Source organism: Lottia gigantea, assembly GCF_000327385.1.
Source record: "Lottia gigantea unplaced genomic scaffold LOTGIsca_17, whole genome shotgun sequence".
Classification (NCBI taxonomy): Eukaryota; Metazoa; Mollusca; class Gastropoda; family Lottiidae; genus Lottia; species Lottia gigantea.
In genome coordinates, this window is record NW_008708133.1 from 2,670,415 (window position 1) to 2,693,727 (window position 23,313).

The 23,313-nt window shown below is 32.7% G+C and overlaps 3 protein-coding genes across 3 annotated transcripts; all 3 read right to left on the reverse strand.

Moving 5' to 3' along the window:
- Nucleotides 1-3,402: 3,402 nt before the first annotated feature.
- LOTGIDRAFT_113311 (hypothetical protein) lies at nucleotides 3,403-5,748 on the reverse strand (the record flags this gene model as incomplete). The annotated part of the gene is made up of 4 exons (XM_009051741.1): nucleotides 3,403-3,558; nucleotides 3,828-3,938; nucleotides 5,314-5,386; nucleotides 5,606-5,748. 4 exons carry the CDS (start codon nucleotides 5,746-5,748, stop codon nucleotides 3,403-3,405), a joined length of 483 nt encoding a protein of 160 aa, XP_009049989.1.
- Nucleotides 5,749-10,655: 4,907 nt separating this feature from the next.
- LOTGIDRAFT_231108 (hypothetical protein) lies at nucleotides 10,656-13,181 on the reverse strand (the record flags this gene model as incomplete). The annotated part of the gene is made up of 6 exons (XM_009051742.1): nucleotides 10,656-11,071; nucleotides 11,450-11,518; nucleotides 11,923-12,067; nucleotides 12,442-12,520; nucleotides 12,753-12,815; nucleotides 13,034-13,181. Coding segments are annotated over 6 exons (918 nt in total), but the record flags the coding sequence as incomplete, so codon positions are not given.
- Nucleotides 13,182-15,926: 2,745 nt separating this feature from the next.
- LOTGIDRAFT_113506 (hypothetical protein) lies at nucleotides 15,927-18,949 on the reverse strand (the record flags this gene model as incomplete). The annotated part of the gene is made up of 8 exons (XM_009051743.1): nucleotides 15,927-16,170; nucleotides 16,378-16,548; nucleotides 16,839-16,971; nucleotides 17,128-17,225; nucleotides 17,364-17,497; nucleotides 17,727-17,857; nucleotides 18,199-18,305; nucleotides 18,606-18,949. 8 exons carry the CDS (start codon nucleotides 18,947-18,949, stop codon nucleotides 15,927-15,929), a joined length of 1,362 nt encoding a protein of 453 aa, XP_009049991.1.
- Between the last annotated feature and the right edge of the window lie 4,364 nt (nucleotides 18,950-23,313).

The window sequence follows — 23,313 nt, forward strand, 5'->3', positions numbered from 1 at the left end:
TACATGTGTGAGACAGGCCATGAAATATCTGGAGATTGGGGTAATCGCAAAATATGCTTGATTATTGACGTCATAAATAGTAATAGTGGATTTGCAAGAACCACATATTTCAGATTGAAAATTTGGCCGGTGCAAATTGATGCCATCAATGTCCCTTTAAGCACTGATCTTAACCCAGTATTACTTAAAAACTTCCATGTTACAAAGAACAGTTTCAATTTTAAGAGGAAGTGTTAATAAAACTTTTATCCATACAATAATAAGGAAAATATATGTTTAATTCTATGTACAGGAATATCATTAGTTATTATGTTCATGATATAGTATACCTCTACATCTTGTACATGTATAAAATGAGCCAAATCTTTGAGTAAGGGATCTATAGTATTATTCTGTTTTAATATAGTAAGTTGTTTCTCTTGATGTCCATCAGTTTCAGGTTTAATATTAATATATGGTAACCAATTACAATCTTGTTTAAAGGCATTCTGTGATGATTCTGAGCCATATCCCTCTTGTCCCATCTGAAATCAGAGAAAATTGTGAAGCATCTTCTGTTGTGCCATTTGATATTCAACTATTCATTCAAATGTTCAGTCCTCTATGTGAGGAATTCTGGGTTTGATTGGTTAGCATCAATTGAAAAAGAATCTTGTCAGATTATAGATGATAAGTTGAGTAACCTGTAGAACAAAGTGGAAATGAAGCATCCAGATCTTCATTTTAACCAGGCTGATTATAAGCTTGTCATATTCAGACACTGATTTTAAACTTATGAAACTTGATTTCTGTCATTTCTTGACAAAATGGCAAACTTAATATGTGTAAATTACTTCTATACCTCTATTCTATCATACATTCTAAATGTTTTCATGTGTTCTTGTTTCAAAAATACATGTTTAAACTTTCTATTAATAGCAGCATACATCTCCATTTCATCAGCTGTATTATGAATACTTTCTAAATCCTAAAAACAATTATCAACAATGAAATTATTAAAAAAGTGTTTATTTTGGCCATAATCTAGAGAATTTATAGAATTTGAGTCACTATGTTGATATAAGACATGTTCATATTTCATGTCTAATAAAACGAGTCACAAACTTAAATGAAGAAGATCAAAGGAATAAAACGCAGTTGGAACTTACGTAATTAATACCATATATATTGAGAAAGAAAGCTAAATGTGGACGTAAACTGTGAAAATCCATAACATGTAATGGTAACTGTAAATTATGTTCATCTGAAGCTAAACCACCACCTAGAAATACAAGTTAATTCACAATAATTATCTATAACTGGACACAATAATATGGGTAGCAATTACTTTAATAAATAACTTGCGATGTTTCAAGGATGATGCTTTCGTCTTTATCAAGCAATGATCATCGTCGAAACGTTATTAAAGTAATTGTTATCCATATAATTCTGTCCAGTTATTCATACCCCAGTTACTAAATGCCAGTCAAGGAAGCAACAATGATTATCCTTTATATAATACCTCTCCTCCAGTAAAGATAGATATCCCCATTCAGTGTGTAATAAGAAATGAAATGGAATGAATGGAGTTTTACGTCCTACTTTTCTGGACCATTAGGGCTAATGAGGACGGGCAACGCCATGCAGGGTGCAATGAAGAAAATTTTTCCCGGACAGTGGCATAAACCAGCTCTTTTTCGATTTTCCAACTGTCGATGGACAGTGCAGACTAGCACACAGAGTCTCTGTTTATTGTCCCACCTGAACGACTAAATGCTTTTTCCATGCCAGCCCCTCTTACCTGCATTACTGACAAGGGGAAACTGGGTTGATAAATCTGAAGGTATTATCTCGAAAGCGTGTAAAGAGCGAAGTTTGGCCAGTTCACTAAGGGATGTTAAACATGCACAGTCCGTAGAACAAAGGGCCTCAGTTTATTGTTCCATCTACATAAATCAATGCTTCTTATGCCAAAGACCTTCATGTCTGCATCAATGACAGGGGAAACAGGATTGAAAAATCCAAAGGGATGATCTCAACCTAGTAAGCAAGAGTAAAGAAACAAGTGACTATCTTGCAGAAGTTACCCTCTAAAATACAAAAAAAATTTATTGGATAATTATCAATATTATCAGATAAAGTATCATTAAGCTTTCTTGTCTAAAAAATATCTAACCTGTAGCTGCAGCAGCATAAATTGCTGAAGAAGATGGAAGTGGTTGTGTTGATAACAGTGCTGTAGATAATGGTGGAGGTGCTGGAACTGGAGGGGTCATTAATGATGATCGTGATGACGTAGGTCGTGATAAACCAGATCCTGGTCGTGATGATAGGCCTAAAACATCATCCTGATATCGGGATGCAATTTTAGTTACATGTGCTAAATCTTCCTACAATATATATATATATATATATATCATTCTTTAATCTTTTCACATTAAAAACATTTAATCAGTTCTAATACCAAGAACTAATATACAGTATATACATATATAACTATACTTTCTCATACTTTCAAACCTCAATTATTTATCTACATCCTATCATTAACAAATTAATTATTAGTGAGGTACATAATATTGCTGAAGTTTCATCTGCTCTGGAATTTTAAGATTAGCTTAGTTCAACCTGAATAATGATTAAGTGCCATGGGTTTGAATCCTCATAAATGTAAGGAAAATGTTGATGATATGTGATCCCTTAGCCAATTCCAACAAACTTTAAAACCAGAAAACCAAATAACCTCTTCCTCATTTTCATCATCATCATCATCAATTGGACAAATCTCATTTTTATGAGTCACTGCTAACCACTGTAAAACCTGGAATTATAAAAACAATTTCAAAGACTTTTACATCTGTGTGTGGACAGACTTTTATTAGCAGGCCTGAAGCAAAACTTGGTCAGTTGTCTGAAATGTTTTTTCGGTTTGGAGGGGTGCAATCTATTTTTTCCATTTATTTATCATAACTCACCCTGAGATACTGATGAAATCTTTTGCATGAATGGAGGTGACAAACTAACCATCTTAAATAGATTAACATATCATCTGGTTGTATCAGTGGTACACAGAAATCTTTACCAGCTAGATGGGCTTCCCTAGCAACAGACAGACGTTGAGCTCTTTCTAAACAATCTTCATATTCAGCTAAAATATGACTGAAAAAAATATCAAACATTAAAACATTATGATTCATAAAATTCCTTATCCTGAAGGACTTAAATAACAAATTGGTCGACATATCTGACTTTTTAATATTCCGTGATAGTAAGCAATTTAAGATGAAACAGAATTCTGTAACTATTTGTACTTTTTGTAAAATTATCAAATTTCATGCATCATACAATCCAGTAAACTATATTCCCATAAATATGCTTTTGAGAACTATTCCACAAATTTGGAGCCTATGAAAATAAAAGATTTCACAATACTTGAAAACAAGAAAACACATACGCTAATCTTTGTTGATAAACTGGAAACAGTGCCTCAATAGTACTGGTATGTTCACAGAATCTTTTCCATCGTAACATATGAAGATGTTTACATTGTACTAATTGCTGAAGTCTGTCAGTAAAATGCTGAAACAAGATTAAACAATTAATTTACTGGTGCAAAAAGCTAACAAGAATTTAAACATACCATTGCAAAAGGCATAGAAAATATGTTGAATGGTTGTTTGCCAGACTAGTGAGTTGAAATGAGCCACTGACAGCCAATATAGCTTGTGTTACAGTGAGATGAGTATAGTAGCTTGTTAAATTTCCATACAGCTGACTAAACACTTTTATTTCCATCAGAACTAACCCAACCCAGGTAATATAACTGAAATGAAACTGAATGACTGTACCTGATGAAGTAATAAAGGTAAATTTTCAATGGAATATTCTGTAGATTCACATGTTATCAGTTCTTCTTTCATAATATCAGCCTGACATTTTAATGGTGCAGCTTCACTAACCTGTCATAGTAAAACAACTGAATGAAATCATCTCAAATACAATTTCAATTTTAGTGTTTCCTTACTGTTACTTGTCATGTATCATGTTTGTGCTCAACTAAAATTATTACTTCCTGGTAGTACTATGTCACTAATACAACAGACAATGTAAAACCATTTCTTAAGATGTTTTTAGTTAGGTTTGCATACATTATAAATCAAAAATGAATGAAATATTGTGACGAAAAAATGCAACAAAATTTTAAGCTGTAGATCAATCAGTTCTACTTCTTCTAAAATTATATTAGTATACAGTGGAGCCGCGTTTATCCGGTTGCCAATAATCCGGACACCCCGATATCCGCACGCTTTTTACTGGGAAAGAAATATTTACTATGTAAAAGTAATTGGGTGCTCCGGTTTCCGGTTCTGCACGGCTGTGATTGGGAACCAATTATCAAATTCTATAGTAATTAGTATTCATCATTCGGTCGCTTGTTACTGTGAGTTCTTCTAACTGGCTTCCGGATTAGCGGTATTTTTTATGTCGCGTGATTGGTGTTTAATAAATCCTCATTATGAGATTAAGCAATTAATTTAGGGCGAATAATTGTTTGCCACCTGGGTGGTGAATATCCTCGGCCATTAATTTAATCATCACGTGTAAGCTGTCTTTCGTTCAATCATACCTGAATACCATTTTATTTATTAGCAAAACAGGTTTCCCGATTAGTATTATTCGTTAATCGGTGTTTAATAAATCATTATTTGAGAATATGCGGTTAATTTAATGATCTTTCGTTTAGTAATACTTGAATTCAATTTTTCGTTCAGTCATACCTGAATTCCATCATGGCTACGGAACACATCAAACATTATCGCTACGATGATACGGTACGGTAATTTATGTTTATAAATCAGCGAATCCTAATTTTAAGGAATGATATTGTTATTACTATACTATGATAGTGAAATTAAATGAAAAATTATAAACAATCGGGGTTCTTCAAAACGTATTGGCCCTATAAAGTACACACATGTCTATCACATGTTGCGTACATGACATTTGACAGGTGTCCTTATAGAACTTATAGGAAGGGATATAACTCTAGTTGTGGAATGGCATGATTGAACTATCCGGATTTTCGTTAAACCGCACGATTTTATCGGGAACGGGAATGTGCAGATAAACAAGGTTCCACTGTAGTTTGATTGAAAGAACTATTAGACCGAAGCATCCTGTCTCTCGTTTTCGAAGACCAGCTATGAATATTTCTAGAAATTGCATATTTATCTACTTGGTGGTCTGTCTCTAAAATACGTAGTATTATTTAGAGTCAACTTGGCAGTCTAAGGAACTTTATACTCCAATGAAATATAATTACTTATACTGTACCTGAAAAATTCTATTGATAACCTGTTTTCTTTCCTGTTGAAAATATTCTACATCTCTTGGCAGAGGAACAGAGCTTTAAATATAGAATACGGTAATTATAAACATCACAATTAAAATTCAAAGATACAAGTTCATTAACTAACTAAAAAACTGAAGAAAAAAAAGCATTAGCCTACTAGTTATGCGCACCAACAAATGGTTGTTGAGTTGACAAACTTAGTTGCAGAGTGGGTTCAGGTGTTCCAGCATTAAGTTATTTGTAATTACTGTATTAATAAAGAAATTTACCAACCTTATCGTTTTCACAGGGATTCCATGAACCATTTCATTTTCTTCTAATTCAGACTTTAACTCTGCTAGATCTTTCTTTAAATCTTTTTCTGCATCTAGAACCTTTTCACTCTTGGAAACCTGGTACATCGCTGACAACTCCATTGTCAAAATTGTACCAAACAACTTTCCAAGTTACTTTTTTTTTTCTAAATCTGCTCCTATCAATACAAATTATGATAGCCTATTTTTTGGAAGTTAAAATAACGTTAACCATATCAAGGTTACATTGTATAGACATTTCTTTTCATGGAAGGGGAAGGACAGTTTCACAATTCTAAACAAGATGGCTTGATGTACTTGAAAACTCGTAAAAACACATCTTTGTAAAGGGCATAGATTGGATGTTCAGTGAAAATTCTGGCCTATCTGCAAGAAAGGAGTTCAGTTGAAATGCAAAATTACCAAAACCTTCAGATTCAAGGGCAAATAAAAGTATACAATTGGAAACTTCACACTGACAATTTAAGAAATGATATAAAAGAAAATATCAATTCAGAAAGTATTGTACCATTGTCAAAAAGTATTAAGTAAGACTAAGAGGCTCTACTCAAAATTGTCCGAATATTTCGGACTATAAGTATTGTCATTGACTACTACTTGGTTGAGTTACTTAAAAGTTTTGATTCAGACCTTGTTTCTTTCTCATATCTATTATCAGAGTAAAAAACATCAACAGAAGCATAAATTGTATATATAAGTTAATATTTGCAAATATTATAGGTTCATTTTGAATCTTAACATAAAAATAAACTTTCAATACAAACCATTTCTTGATCGACAAGTGCGCGTCTCAAGTTGCTGGGCAACAGTAGAGTTTCAAACAGGGGACTTAATTAGACTACAACGTTTACATTGACACAATACCAAATACTATCAGGTCCTCTCAATGTTTCTGTACGTAAATGCATCAGGCTTTTCCAATATGACTGCATAATTGCTCTACCAAGTTATCGAAGGTATGCTTAATTAATACATCATCTTGAAATACTGACAATTACCTCCCTTTATTTTTCTAAAACAGGCTTTACGTGAAACCTTCAGACTACAAACAACTTTCCATTTGGCCTGGCCTTGCATAATCATGTCAAACGAAAAGAAAGAAGTTTTACGTCCATCATGTTTCAAGAGGAAGAATAGTTAAATAAATATACCAAATTAACCAAGGTCTCCAAAGTGATAAATTCACAGAATAGCATTAAGGTGAGCATCCTCTTTTAAGCTCTCAACACTAGCTCTACTTTCTTTTCCAGAAAACGCTTCTATATAAATTAAACTCAAATCCAATTTATATCTATAATTCAGCAGACCAAAATTCAATCAATTTCTTCCTCTTTTCTTAATGCTATTTGAGCAGGGAAGCTTCCTTTTAAGAAGTGATAAAGCCTATTCTGTAGAATATAATTAAGTTCTCATTGAGATAAAGATAGGCGTACTGATTTCTCGTCTGAACACCACTGAACTAAAAAGTACATAACAACATGAGTTTATACAAATATTCTTTATTTTCTATTTTTCAACATAAAAGATGTTGTAAAGGATATTTTTCTTTTCTTTAATTTTTCATGATCTAATCGTTTTAGTGCCAATCTGTTTCTCTGTCTACAAGTCTGAAAAAAAATATTGTTTTTGTTAAATGAAGCTAGTTATCAATTGTTTCAAATTCATATACCAGTACATCAATGAATAAATCAAATAATAAAACAAACCAGTCTACTTTGCAATATTCTGTTCATAAACCCCAATTAAAATATAGAAATATATAGTCATTGTGTTTGAGTACAGCTTAAGAAAACATTTTAACATAGATTTTGTGATTGATAGATTTAAATGATTCTGTGATATTCTCTATTTCCAATTTATTTGCGAATATCTCTAATTCTATGACATTTGTCTGGTCATGGAAAAATCAGTACAGTGCAGTACAGTACTCTACATTCATTACTGAAATTTAAGACAACAACTAGACAAGTTGTAGTTGTTCCTTTATGATAACTCTCCACAGAAAAGATAGCTTGCCAGACAAGGTAACATACACCACTATCAGTTGTCAGAAATGATAACAAAGTCTGTAGTGGTTTAACATGTGAAACCAATCATCCCATTCTCATTAATTTCAAGCTTTACTGAGATCTCATACAAAGTTTCATCAAGATCGGATAAAAAATGTAGTCTCTATCAGGCCGTCAAGCCAAATTGAAATAATTTAAGGGCAATAACTCAAAAACCATTCATCCAATTATTACCATTTTTGAACTTGAGATCTTATCAATATATACATGCATACCAAATTTCATCAAGATCAGATTAAGCTGTAGCCTCTATCATGCATACAACAAATGTGAACAGACAGACAGGGGCGACGGCAATAATATACAAAAATCTTACAGCAAGGAAAACAGGTTTTACTTCATTCCATTTGTCTTCTATTTCATCCAACTCCATTTTTCGGTGAAAAAATTGCACACCTTCTACAAAAAAAAAAAATTTAATTAATTCTCTAATCCATAATTTTTCACATAAATGAATGAAATGAAGCAGAACTTTGTATTAGTAATTAGTATAAAGTAATAATCTTTTTTTTTTCTGATTTTACGATTTTGAAAAAGTTACATACCTTGGAGACGAATGTCTTTGGGTTGAAAGAAAAATCTTGTTGATGACTTTGTTATTTGTTTTTCTTCAATTTCATCACTAGAATTAAGAAATAACATCTACATCAAGCATTAATTGCTTGTGTTTACTGTTCATTTTGCAAAGTTACCAACTGAGATGACAAGCCCAGTTTCAAAATACAACAACAACAATAAAAACCCTGTTACCTGAATGCAGTACTGATATGACTGAATTGTACTCAATTCCTGCTATCATAATAAAGGTTCACTTCAAATATATCTCCGATAATTGGAAATTTGAGAACTTTCAGGAATTTTCACATCCATACCTTTTTTCTCTTAAACACTCTGTCTCTTCTTTCTTTCTCAGATTTTTTGGTAATTCCAATTTCTCTGGTTCTGAAATTAAATATTTGTTCTACAAATTAACCAACAAATAAATTTTTAGCAATTGTAGGCTAATTGGAAAGTAGGTTTGGATTTGTATCTTAGTTTTCTGTCCCTGTTCCTTTAGAAGATTTTCAACTACTGGTAAGTCAGTCTATGTCAGACCTGCAAAACTAACAGAATGAAACCTGTCCTTATGTTATCCAGGTAATATCTCAACTTATGTCAGGCTCAAGTTATCTTTATAATCTTCCTAAAACTGAATAAAAATCTCTCTACATACCTGATATATTCTGATTTCCAAAAGTTTTCAAAAAGGAAAAACCACTGTTGACATCCTTTTCTGGCTTTACAAAGGCACTGAACAATGATGATGAAACAAAGAAATTCTTATTCTTTTGACATGCATGTTCTTCATCTCCTTCCTTTTTACTATCTTCATCACCTCCCTCATCCTCCTCATTTTCATCCTTCTCCTTATCATCGTCACTATTTTCATTACTCTCATTGTCACTATCATCACTATCCTTGTCACTATCATCACTATCTTTGTCACTATCATCACCATCATTGTCACTATCATCATTGTCATCAGATTCTGTACTATCACTGTTGTCAGTCTCCTCAACCCCCTGTTTATTGGTATCACCATTATTGGCTTCAGAGGCATCTTCACCATCACTTTGATCATCACTGTCACTCTCTTCATCACTGTTCGAGTAATCATCATTACTGCTCTCATCATCACTACTGGCTATTCTCCCTTTATCTGTTTTCTTCACACCGTATCTAGCATCATCTTTACTTTCCTCTTTACTTTTATCTCTGTTATTGCATTCATTTTTATTTCTATCAGATTCATTTCCACTGACATCATCTACTGTATTATCATCATCAGTATCATAGCTAAGTATTGAACCTCCTGTCTCTTCCTGAATCTTTATCAAGTTCTTTGCAGGTGTGTTTAGTGATTTTACTTTTCTATCTTTTATCAATATTTCAATATCAGATTCTGACGAAGATCTCTGGTCATTATTTAATTTGAAAGTCTCTGATTTTTTAATAGTTACATCGATTGTCTTAGTATGATCATTCAGTATGGTGTCCTTTGCCACAAAAGATGAATATTTCTCAGCAACTTTTTCAAAATCATCAGAATCTAAATCACTATCAGATGATATTTCCTTTTCATTTGGTATTTTTAATGCAATACTTGTATCATTATTTTGCCTTATGTTTGTTACAGTTTCATCAGAACAGTTTTCTATAGAAACTATTAATTTTATTGTTTTTTCAGTATTTTTTATTTTCTTTATCATATCATCTGTATCTTCTGAATCACTTGCTGTCAACATTTTGTTAGAAATATTTTTCTCTTGAAGGTCTATTTTTGAAATTTCTAATTTCAAATCAGGCTCTACTCTTAGAGCAGATTCTTGGAGAACAGACAAGGAGTCTGAATATTTCAATGCAACTTTTTCAAAGTCATCAGAATCATATTCACGGTCATTTGCACTATGTTCTACATTTGGTATTTCACTACTCTGTAATTTTGATATAGAAGAATATGAATTATTAGCGTTACATTCATCAAATTCGTCATTTTCATTTTCAGGGCGGGTATCACTTTCAGAATCCCCTGCGCTTTTTATAGTCGTCTTAGGAACTGTTTCAATACTCAAACAATCTAGCATAGCTATGCCTTGAAAAGGTATCTGTTTCATATTATTATCAACATATGACAGAGCTATTTCAATTTTCTGTTTTGTTTTAAGAGGTAGTTCGCTGTTAGAAGTAAGTTTGTCATTTACTGTAACCACCTGATCAATTTTTGGTTTTGAATCAATTTCATTCACTACTGGCTTTTTCAAGGGAATATTTTGCTCCTTGTTAGCAATTGAATTGTTGGAAGAGCTTGTTTTGTTTCTCGAAGCATTCATTGCTATAATCTCATCTGTGTCAGCAGAACCAGCAGAGTCATATCCACAAGTTGTAGCCTCACCAAGGACTGATAAATGCTGAAATTGCTCTTCATCATTAGAGAGCTGTTCATCCGAATCATAAATAAAGTCTGTTTTAGGAATGTGATATTCACTAGAAACAGTTTTCCTACTTTTTACAATTTCAATATCATCTTCAAACTTTCGAGGAATTTCTTCAGAATTTTTTTCCAAATATCTTCTTCGTAGTTCCTCCATTTTTTCTTGCATTTCATCACTCCAATAATCTTCATTTAGTTTAACACGTTTAGGGACATAACTTTCGAATTCAGAAAAATCTCCACATCTTCGTTTTGATGAACTATTGTTAGTATCTGTTTCAACTTTCCACGTTAATTCTTCAATATCTATAACTCTTTCACTTTCTTCTTCCTCTTTCAATTTCTTCAGGTTATGACAATATTTGGATGGATCGTAATATATACAGTTATAATGTTAAGAAAACATAAATGAAAAATAGCGAACTGCCTGTTTATTTGTATTACATGAAGCAAAAAGTAAATAAAAATCCAGGTAAGGAAGAGCAGACATGAGCACCTTTGATTTTCCTTAAGGTGTGAATGGGCTCAACTAAGCTTGAAGCATTCTCAAAATCCATCAAAACTGAAGATTTTAGTAAGTTTACAAGGAAAGATGAAAAGACAGATAGATGGTGGACAAAGATGTTTGCCTGGAGCAAAAGGTTAATTTACATATTATCATTGCATCAGATTTCTTTTTATCACAATAGGGTTGTCGAGCTAAATAGAAGCTAGAGTTTTCTTAAATGTTTTCATTATACAATCTTTAATTCTAAAAGGATATCTTATTCAAAGATCTATTTCTAACATTTACTATGGGTAATATTCTTCCATATTTACCAACTACCCATTTCTACAAAGAAAAAAAAAAACAACATCTGTTCACGAGGAGACATTCTACAATTTCCATGAACCCCATACAGTACCAAATCAGGTAGGTGTAGGCTTAACTTATGGATTTGTACAAACAGAAAATTATACCTCAGGGACATTGTAGAATATCAGACACTGACTTGATGGACTTACTAATGGTTCAGCTTTGTATTGATACCCATATTTATGGGAAATTTGGCTTTTAACATAGTAAAAATTCTCAAAACCCCAAAGGTGGGTCACAGCAACTACCATAAATGACACTTACTTTGACCCAAACATGTCGAAATTCCCATCCATATATTCTGTCTGAGGAAAGGATAGGGCCAGATTTGTCTGCTATTATTAACCATTAAATGTAATATAAGCTCATTATTGACAAACCTTTTCACCTGGAATTGGAGTACCCGGAACTTTTCCTTTCATGTTAAAATCTTCTATTTCTGGTAAAAGAGCTAAAGGATTGTGAAAATTGGTTTTAACTTTCTTTACAACTGGAACAATTGGATAGTTTCTTTCTTCATCTAATCTTAAAAATAACATAATAAACTTGATAAACTTACTGTTATATCATCACCTAATTTTACATCTCGGTAGGCTAGATACTATAAAAAAAAACAAAAAACAGTCCTGTTTTGTAGAAATTGACCAAAGCTGAAGTTATATCAACTTCTATCTGTATTTGTGCTTTGTAGAATAGGCTTGGATTTCCAAAAAAAGAGTAGTCAAATGGCATGATCATATACAATCCTAGGTTGTTGAAAAATGTCTCTGATAACAGCTCTAATCATATTGAATGCTTTTGAACATGAACCAACTGATTTGATAATTATATTATTAGAATTAGAACTTAAATTCCAGAGTTACATGAAAAATATTGGATATAAACACATTATAAGATACCTTTTTAAAAAATGTTCTTTAGCCAGGTGAATTTGCAAAGAACGCCCCTTCCATTTAGCCTTGTTGAAAATACTAAAACCTATATATAATTAACAAAGTATGCAATTTACAATAGCCAACCAAGATGAAATGTAGACAGTAATAATTTTACAGGGTACGTTTTGGATGTTTATTTCTCATTGTGTTTTTTCACAATATGTCAAGAACCAGTTATTAGTCAATGTCCTTGAGAACCATACAGATTATCTTTGTTAAGTATGACCGTTTATTTCTTGTTCTGTTTCTTGGGAAAAAAAGGGAAACAAACTTACATTTATTCAAGGCTGATTCATCACTTATGATATTAATATAGGCAAAGGTATTAAAATCTTCCCCTGAAAAAAGCAAAATATATGAAACATCATTTGAAAATAATATTCATTGAGTCTTGGCTGTCAGAAAAATATTTCTTTTTTCAATTCTGAATGCAAGAACATCTGATCTCAAAAAACCCAAAAAAAAAAAAAAAGAAAAAAAATTACTGGAAGTATTATTATTTGCAAACAAATTCTCAAAATTCTCTTTCAATAAGATTCTATTTAATTTCAACTACCATAGACATCTTTCTTAGTCTTTATTTCTACATCTTGAATTGTACCAAAACTATTGAATTTTTCTTTTAATTCATCTACTGTTACTTCTGAAGATAATCCACCAATATGTAATCTTCTTAATGTGTTTCTATTTATAGTCTGATCCATTTTTCCAAATTGAACATCTGATTAAAATGTCTATCAAAAGAAATAGAGATTCTAATTCTAAATTTCAGACTTTTTCCCAAGTCAATTGTATCTGAACCTAATGTTGCTGCTGGTTTGTTGAGTTATTGAATTACTCTCTGTTAACAATGTTCATAGAATCGAATTTTGTCATTTTCATTTTATTTAAAATAACTACCAAAAAAGACTGGAAACCTTAGATTGTTATCTGTTTGATTAAAATGTCAAACAATGAAGAAATAATTATTATTAGGAAATAGATTTTACAGAGGGGAGTTTTCAGTCCCAAATGTGGGTTATTTCACAAGAAATTTCTTGAAGGGAAGTGTGTTCATTTCAAATGTAAAAATTCAAAAGCCTATATTTGTATGGACACGAAGACAATCTTTAACAAGTGGTTGCCTAGCAAGATACACCCACTTTCCTGATACATTTTTAGTATATCAAGGGTGGTCACAAATCTGTGTCAAATCATACCAAAATCTAATTTGTACACAAAAAATTAAGAAAAATTCTGACATAAACTGTCACCTCTATTGGGCTCACAACGCAACAAACTTTGATGGGTTTTTACTAAGTCAAGGGCAATAACTCAAATTCTTTTGATTAAAAAATTGTCAAACAAAATCTTGACTAAGATCTCATCCTCATAAATGATCACACCAAATTTCACTTAAATCGGATGAAAACTATAGTCTCTATTGTGTTCACAAAGAAATTTTTGTCAAGGGCAATAACTAAAAAATGGTTCATCGAAAGGTTGTCAAATTCGAACTCGTCAAAGATCTCATCAATATAAATGATCACACCAAACTTCGTTAAAATCAGATAAAAACTGTAGTCTCTATTGCGTTGACAAGCCAATTGAGGCGACCACATTTTAATGTGGCCATATAAAAACCTGTGAAATAAGGGGAATATAAATTTAATTCTGAGCTCAGTGCTGATGGGGAGTAGTAATACAAGTCAAGACTATGATAGACAACTGACAAAAATAATAGTTTACTATCTGTAGCTTCAGTTTTACACATGGATTTTTATGTTGATAAAAATATAATCTTGTCACATGATCAACTAGCGGATTCCATGTCAGCAGAAAATTTCTATGGAAAGTGGGCCATATTCTTATGTTGTTTCAGTGACTTTTAGCAATAAATCATGCTACGTATCTTATTGTGTCAGTGACTATTTTTTTTTAAAATCGTGGTTCTTTGAAGGAATTGTCACTAGTTATAATGAATTGGTATTAAAGATAAATACTAAGAGAAGTTAATTATACCACCCGGTATCTATACAACATGTTTTTCTAGACTTATTTATAGATCAAACATTGTACATGAAAATAGGTGATGCATTCTGCCGCCGTTGCCGAGTTGGTTACTCATGAAATATGGGTCAAAGTGAAGGATTCATAAAGAAAATCGAAACAAACCAATTTTAATTATTTTGTAGAATATCTGAGGAAACATCTAAGACATAAAACAAAAAAATTCGTTTTTTTTTAACTTTGACGAAATTCTGTGTTGAATCCTTATGATGATGCACGAAAATAGGTTACACCACTGTATGATTAGGCCTATGCATAATGTAATGTAAACTGACAGTGACAAACAAGATTCTGTTTGGAAATCAGAGTGTTTGTTAACTGGAAATGAAACGTACTATATTCTACTGTCTGCACTTTTGAAAGTAAATTTGGGTTGAAAATCGTGATCTCTAAAAACAAATTGTGTTTTATTCGATTTTCTTCACGTGTAGTTGTTTACAATCAACCGGAAAATTCTATTCGACCTTGAACTTTTCACAAATACGTAACCAACAAGTGAACTGAAGACAATTTGGCAACCTTTTGTGTAGCCACTGGTTACAGTGTTAGTTAATTGAAGGGACAGATCTAGATTCGCATTTGTTTTGACAATCGTACCTTAGTCTCAGAACTTTTTAGCCAATCAGTAATAGTGTTCATAACTCAAATCCATGGAAGTTATCCGCGTTTGAAAGTTAAAAAGACAAGTCGTCTTTTCCTGAGATACTTCCATATGTAGAGAAAGAAAATTTATGGAAATAGGAAAAGAAATTCATAATTTGAGATAATTTTGAAGGAATTATGCTATTTTGGTACATTTCCAGTACTAGACTATTTACATATATTCAAGACTCAAATCACACTGTAGCCTATCTGTCCCTAAAGTTAAGTAATTTGATTTTAAACACAACACAATCAAAACATTATTCTCTCCATCTGAAATATGAACTTGTCAATGCTAGTCATAGAATGACCATCTGTGATTCGATTAGGTCCCATTTCCGTGAAAATGAAATGAATGAAGTTAGCCTATATAGAGACTACGCCTTATTTTTCTCATTATTTAATTGTTGATGTGGGCAAAGTCGTGCAATGTAGGCTACAATGAAGATAATATGCCATGGCACCGGTACTGGCCTGTTCTTTTTCACAAAACAATTGCCGAGGGATCTTTAACTGACATAGCCGGTTTAGCCCCAGCACCCCTTTGTGGATTTTAGTCAATGTTGGGGGTTAGCCCCTTAAAATGTTCTTATGAGGTGAGCTGGAGAATACATCTAACATGATTTAATTTGACCCGAAAGGGACGAGAGGGTGGGAGGGGAGGGGGTGTTGACAAAATGTAACCATAACAGCTAGCTGAATTAATGAAGACAAATCCGGTTATATAATAATAACGTTTTATTATTTAATCGCCATACCTAAGAAAGACCCGAAAGTTTAAACACCCAGGCCCATTGACAAGGCATCTTATTTGCAGGAATAGCCGGTATCATGATATCCATTCCACCTCCTTGTCTTGATTTCCAGGTAAAGGTCCCACCATTATAACCCAGTAAAGACACTGTTGTGTCTGGTTGAGGATTTGGTGCTCCCAGACTGAGAGTTGAAGTTGTTGGCCAGTCAAGCACTATGGCGTATACGTCACTGTTTTTCATGGTGTACCTGTGATTATAATAATAAGCATTGCTTATATACTGAATACAATATTATTAAAGCTATGTGTCATGTGTCATGATTGTTTGTTTTAAAACGTCACTTTGGGAGAATCGTTGCTGGAGAGCTTTTCATTCAAACAAATGACGCAATTAACATTCAGCCGTAATGCTTCATCAAATCACTGCATCGATCTAGAGGATCCCAAACCCTTACAAACTCTTGGAGTTACTTGTGTCGTTTTGAGAGATCCATGGTTTTGAACTTCTGATAGCTTCTCCATTAACCGATAACCATGACCCCACGTCCCTTAACCTGGTTTCAAATATGGGCCTGATAGTTCCTTCTTTAGTTGGTCCTACGTTCATCAACATATTTCCTCCACAGCTTTAGTAATGAAAAATTATATATACAGGTAGCATTATTATTAAAGATAGTCAAGCCTATATGGCAGCTAACACAATTTTTAGAGCGAGACCAGCACTCGCACTATGCTCAAGTCATGTTCTAAAAGCGAGACCAATTAACATTACGAAAATGATTTCGATGTCCTATTATCAACAACCAAAAATTTAAAAGAAATTGTAGACGGAGCATGAGATTGTCTTTCGAAAATCATGAAATGTTGTCCTAAGAGGGATAGTAGAGCAAGTTCAATTGTATACCAACATACCAACCTGACAGTTTCAACAAACGTATCAATAAGTTCATCTGTTGTTAAATATTCATCGAGAGCAGCGTTACGTCTAAAACCCCAAGATTTTTTATCTATTGTCATGGCATTTTCCCATTTCCTTTTCTGTAAAACACCTGGAATTTATTGGACAAAATAGTCAATATGAAATTTTGTACCCGGTTTCCATGATAGAATTGTATTCTTAAAGAAAGATTCTGATGAAACTGGATTGAGTTTCTCTCTGAACGCATGGCGTTACATATTGTTGTTTTGGATAGTTAAATTTTTACCTGGTTGATATCTATCTTGACAGGTTAAATATCCACCATGATGACAAGTGGAATCTTTACCCCATCTATCATTAGTCACTACTGTATCTTTTACTGGACTGTAACAAAAAGAGTACAAGTGTAAAAAACCATTTCACAAAATGAAAGAAACACATGTATCTTTGCAATTTGGCAAGCCGAATCTTTATATATATGGAGCGCTTTTAATTTGTCTTAAAGAACAATAACTCGTGTACCTGTCATTATACAACCAGGCGATAAACTGTTTAGAATCCCAGTAATCACTAGAAGCTTCCCAATCTCCATCAGACCAAATGACTTCCGGTTTATAGTTATTTACCAATTCGTATAATTCTGGCATTGTTTTACCCTAAAAAATATAAGCTGTCATGATGAATCGTAAGACTACGTAGGAGGGGACTGGGAACACCGATCCTTTCGTTTTATGTTTCATCTTCTCTGGCAGAAAAATGTAAGTGCGCTGACCAAATCATCTTGCATCAAAGCTAAAATTACAGCCTCTTCCAGTCTGATATGTGTATAATAAACTTTTACAGAATAACCATTATAAAACAAATTAACTGAATAAATTTACTTACATTTACAAAATATTGTGTAGAGAAATTATTTGCTTTGTCTTGTAAGTAATAGGGATTATACCATTCAAATAAAGAATGATACAAGCCAAAATGTATAGAGGTATTCTGTCTAATAGCTTTAGCAAGATCACCTAGAAATATATAACATATAGTGAACTATGAAATAACTTCCAGATAAACGTTGTGTGGACAGCTTATAGAGTGTTGTTGACAACATCTACTGATGTCTGCATGAAAGTACTCTAGCTGCGAAATAAGATTAGAAAACATTTAGTTTTAAAATTTAATTTAAATTTAAATCTGGAGTTTTCATTTCTGGGCGTCGTTCCACATGATCTGACCAAATCAAATTGCTACTCATTTTTTGGTAATTAGAATGTTCATCACATCAGATTCCCTGTTCAATTAAATTGGGTCAGGACCAGGTGGTAACAATTCTACATATGTATAGTGCATTATGTAATCAACTTACCAACCAAATCCCTTTTCGGACCAACAGCCATCGAGTTCCAATTAAAAGAATAGTTAGATGGCCAATTTGTGAACCCTTCATGATGTTTGCTCACCAACACAACATACCTGTAACAATACAGTGAGTGTTTAAAAGTGTCGTTGGATTTTTCTAATAGAATTATTTAATTTATTCATAACTAAAATATATATGAACAAGCTTGGTCATATATATGCACTTTTTTCCATCTATTAGTCTTTCGGAGCATGGGCTGATCATGGAAATGGGTTGGTATTACAATAGAGTGGATCAGCTAAATGTTTTTTTGGAAGAAAACAATTTTCCTCTCTTAGATTTTGTGGAAAAATTTCATATAACGTCCATTCTAGTCCAAGACGAAAGACTCGATTAAGACATCTTAAACTTACTCTGCTCCGGAAGCTTGGAATATATCAGCCCACTGAGCAGGGTTATAAAACTCAGCTGTAAACTGAGATGCGAAATCGGGATAGGTAAAGTCTGGTCTGTAGTTATTTTTCATAAAGTTCACGATTTCTGGATTTTTGTCATGTTTCCATCTGTACCAAAACCATTCATTATTTAGACTTGGTACTGAAAAAACTCCCCAGTGAATAAATATACCAAGTTTAGCTTCGTCATACCACTGTGGTAAAGGTCTGGAGTCAATAGATTCCCATGTTGGATCATACCTGACTCCTACCACAATATGTTGTATTACCAGCACACACAGACAACTCCAAAGAAAGTCCATGTTCATAACCTTAAATAAGATTGTAAGATTAATATAGACATGACTTAACAAAAACATATCGGGGTATAATAATCAAAATAATCATTTTAAAAGTTAAATGAAAATGTCAGAAAATATATTGTTAATAATTGACAAACACGACTTACCTGGCAATTCTTCTGAATAAAATTGATAAGAATAAAGCGATAAGTAACTATGTGTAGTGTCATATGGCCAAAGACCTTGAATTGATAAGATGTGAAAGCAGACCTCTCAGAAGATTTATATAGATTTTATGGTAGCTTAATATTAAAACCCTTATACATGTATTCAAGTCTACGTACAGAATTATCGAAACTTTTCGCTTTCGTTGGTGCTTACGCCTATGTCGAACTCATCCGTCAGGGTGCATTTTAACTTGTCTATATTTGCAAATACCCATTAAATGAAGGTTAAATTTGTATTTGGGTGTTTTGCAACTGCAGAAATCAGAAATGTTGAAATCATATACCTTATCTACAGTCACTACAAACTATCAAATTACCATCTTCTATCATATATCTTATCTACAGTCACTACAAACTATCAAATTACCATCTTCCATCATATACCTTATCTACAGTCACTGTAAACTACAAAATTACCATCATCCATTATATACCTTATCTACAGTCACTATTAACTATCATAATACCATCTCCCATCATATACCTTATCTACAGTCACTATAAACTATCAAATTACCATCTTCCATCATATACCTTATCTACAGTCACTATTAACTACCAAATTACCATCTTCCACCACTCACCTTTATCTACACTGACTATTAACTATCATAATACCATCTTCCATCACTCACCTATAAACTATCAAATTACCATCTTCCATCATATACCTTATCTACAGTCACTATTAACTACCAAATTACCATCTTCCACCACTCACCTTTATCTACACTCACTATTAACTATCATAATACCATCTTTCATCACTCACATATAAACTATCAAATTACCATCTTCCATCATATACCTTATCTACAGTCACTATTAACTACCAAATTACCATCTTCCACCACTCACCTTTATCTACACTGACTATTAACTATCATATTACCATCTTCCATCACTCACCTATCAACTATCAAATTACCATCTTCCATCATATACCTTATCTACAGTCACTATAAACTACCAAATTACAATCTCCCATCATATACCTTATCTACAGTTACTATAAGCTATCAAATTACCATCTTCTATCATATACCTTATCTACAGTCACTACAAACTATCATATTACCATCTTCTATCATATATCTTATCTACAGTCACTATAAACTACCAAATTACCATCTTCCATCATATACCTTATCTACAGTCACTACAAACTACCAAATTACCATCTTCCATCATATATCTTATCTACAGACACTATAAACTATCAAATTACCATCTTTCATCATATACCTTATCTACAGTCACTATTAACTATAAAATTACCATCTTCCATCATAAACATTATCTACAGTCATTATTAAGTATCAAATTACCATCTTCTATCATATACCTTATCTACAGTCACTATAAACTATCAAATTACCATCTTCCATCATATACCTTATCTACAGTCACTATAAACTACCAAATTACCATCTTCCATCATATACCTTATCTACAGTCACTATAAACTACCAAATTACCATCTTCCATCATATACCTTTATCTACAGTCACTATAAACTACCAAATTACCATCATCCATCACTCACCTATCAACTATCAAATTACCATCTTCCATCATATACTTTATCTACAGTCACTATAAACTATCAAATTACCATCTTCCATCATATACCTTATCTACAGTCACTATAAACTACCAAATTACCATCTTCCATCATATACCTTTATCTACAGTCACTATAAACTACCAAATTACCATCATCCATCACTCACCTATCAACTATCAAATTACCATCTTCCATCATATACCTTATCTACAGTCACTATTAACTACCAAATTACCATCTTCCATCATATACTCTTATCTACAGTCACTATTAACTACCAAATTACCATCTTCCATCATATACCTTATCTACAGTCACTATTAACTACCAAATTACCATCTACAATCATCGGCAGTAGAATGTTCCGACTGTTATAGTTTTAGAGTGGCCACAAGGTGATACATTAACTCGTGTACCACAATTAATTTACTAGCTTATCCTGATCATTTCCAATTTATACTACAAGACCTAGTGGTGGTATTGATATCAAGATTCCACCCATTCCTGCAAATAAAATGCAATGTCAGTGGGTGTGGTTTGATGAATGTGAAATTCTTGGTGTTACAGTGTCTTCATTTTGAAACACAGTTACCTACAGCTTTAAGCACCTGTGCTATTATTGAAAATCAGAATAATCGAAAAATATCTAATATGAGTTATTGCCCTTGTTCTTGGAAATTCGTTAAAATTTTAGCTTTTAAATACTGTAGAGGGTGCAATTCTTGACGGAAATTGAGCAAATTTGATGACATTGTTTATTATCGCAGGATGAATTGTGTTAACTTCTCTTTAGGCAAATTCTTGGAGAACAGAGTCATCAGAATCATATTCACTGTCATTTGCACTATGTTTTACATTTGTTTTTTCACTACTCTGTATTTTTGATAATAGGAATGTTGGATGGATCATAATATATACAGTTATAATGTTAAGGAAACATAAATGCAAAAGAACTCTCTGTTTATTTGTATTACATAGAGATCCAGGTAAGGGAGTGAACTATCATTCAAGATCATGATTGTAACTCTTTTTCTTTTTGAAAAGAACTAAAAAGGCAGTGGTGTAACCTATTTTCGTGCATATAAGGATTCGACACAGAATTTCGTCAAAGTTAAAAAAACGAATTTTATTTTTATTTTTTAGATGTTTCCTCAGATATTCTACAAAATAATTAAAATTGGTTTGTTTCGATTTCCTTTATGAATCCTTCACTTTGACCCATATTTCATGAGCAACCAACTCGCAACGGTGGCAGAATGCGTCACCTATTTTCGTGTACAATGTTGATCTAAAAATAAGTCGAGAAAAACACGTTGTATGGATACCCAGTGATATAATTTACTTTTCTTAGTATTTATATTTAATATCAATTCATTATAACTAGTGACAATTCCTTCAAAGAACCACGATTTAAAAAAAAAATAGTGACTGACAACATAAGATACGTAGCGTGATTTATTGCTAAAAATCATTGAAACAACATAAGAATATGGCCCACTTTGTGTTCCATAGAAATTTTCTGCTGACACGGAATCCCCTTGTTGATCACGTGACTTCATTCGTTGGACTACATTCTAGCAGACGACACATGGGATTATAAGGAAATTCGGCCGATAAAAAATGGTGACGTTTGGTAATAACTGAAATCCGCCATTTTCTATTTGTCAAAGTATACATTAATACATTTACCTTGCTTGAAACTACTGGATTCATTCTATTAGCTGATATTGTAGAGATAACACATGTTAATCAAAACAAGCAAATGCGGAGGTCAAGCGAGGTCGCGCATGTAAATTATTAATCATTTCTGGAGATGCACGAAAAATAGGTTAGCACGGAATTAGGTTACTTGACTGTATTTGAACTATACGTATCTAAACATGATTGGACTTCATGGTTATCATATAATATAGTCAACACCGTTCAATTGTTTTTTGTTAATTATCCAGACGGTGTCGAGTTTTTGGGCGAATTGTCTAAGACAACAATCCGAGTAGTCATTATTTATTTTCTGAAATGAGTTTCCCTAGGGCCGATTTGTCTTATATTGCTGTTTACGGGAGAGAACATTTTCAATTCTTTTTTATGTGATGATAAAAGATAGCTTGCCAGGCAAGGTAATATACGCCCACTGGCAGCTTTGATTTCTTTTGAACTTTTTGAGGCGATACTGAATAATATTAAAAGTTTCTTCAAATTGAGAAGAATTGGGCCTTTTAGAGTGTTTACAGGCTAAAACTTGAACGCGTTTTTAAGAACAAGAGCAATAATATTTTTCGATTTTTCTGATTTTCGTTCGATAATAGACACTCACACCAAGTTTCAGTAAAAACCCGTCAAGAATTGCGCCTTCTGGAGTGTTTACGAGCATTTTAAGAACAAGGGCAATAACTCATACTAAATATATTTCGATTTTTCTGATTTTCAAGAGGGGGGCCTCGTCCTTGGTTGATTACAAACAACCATACCAAGTTTCGTTGAAATCAGTCAAGAATTGTGCCTTGTAGAGTGTTTACGAGCAATTGTGTACGGACGGACATGGGTGACGACAATATACGTCCCCATTTCATGTGGGCGTATAAAAATTATAA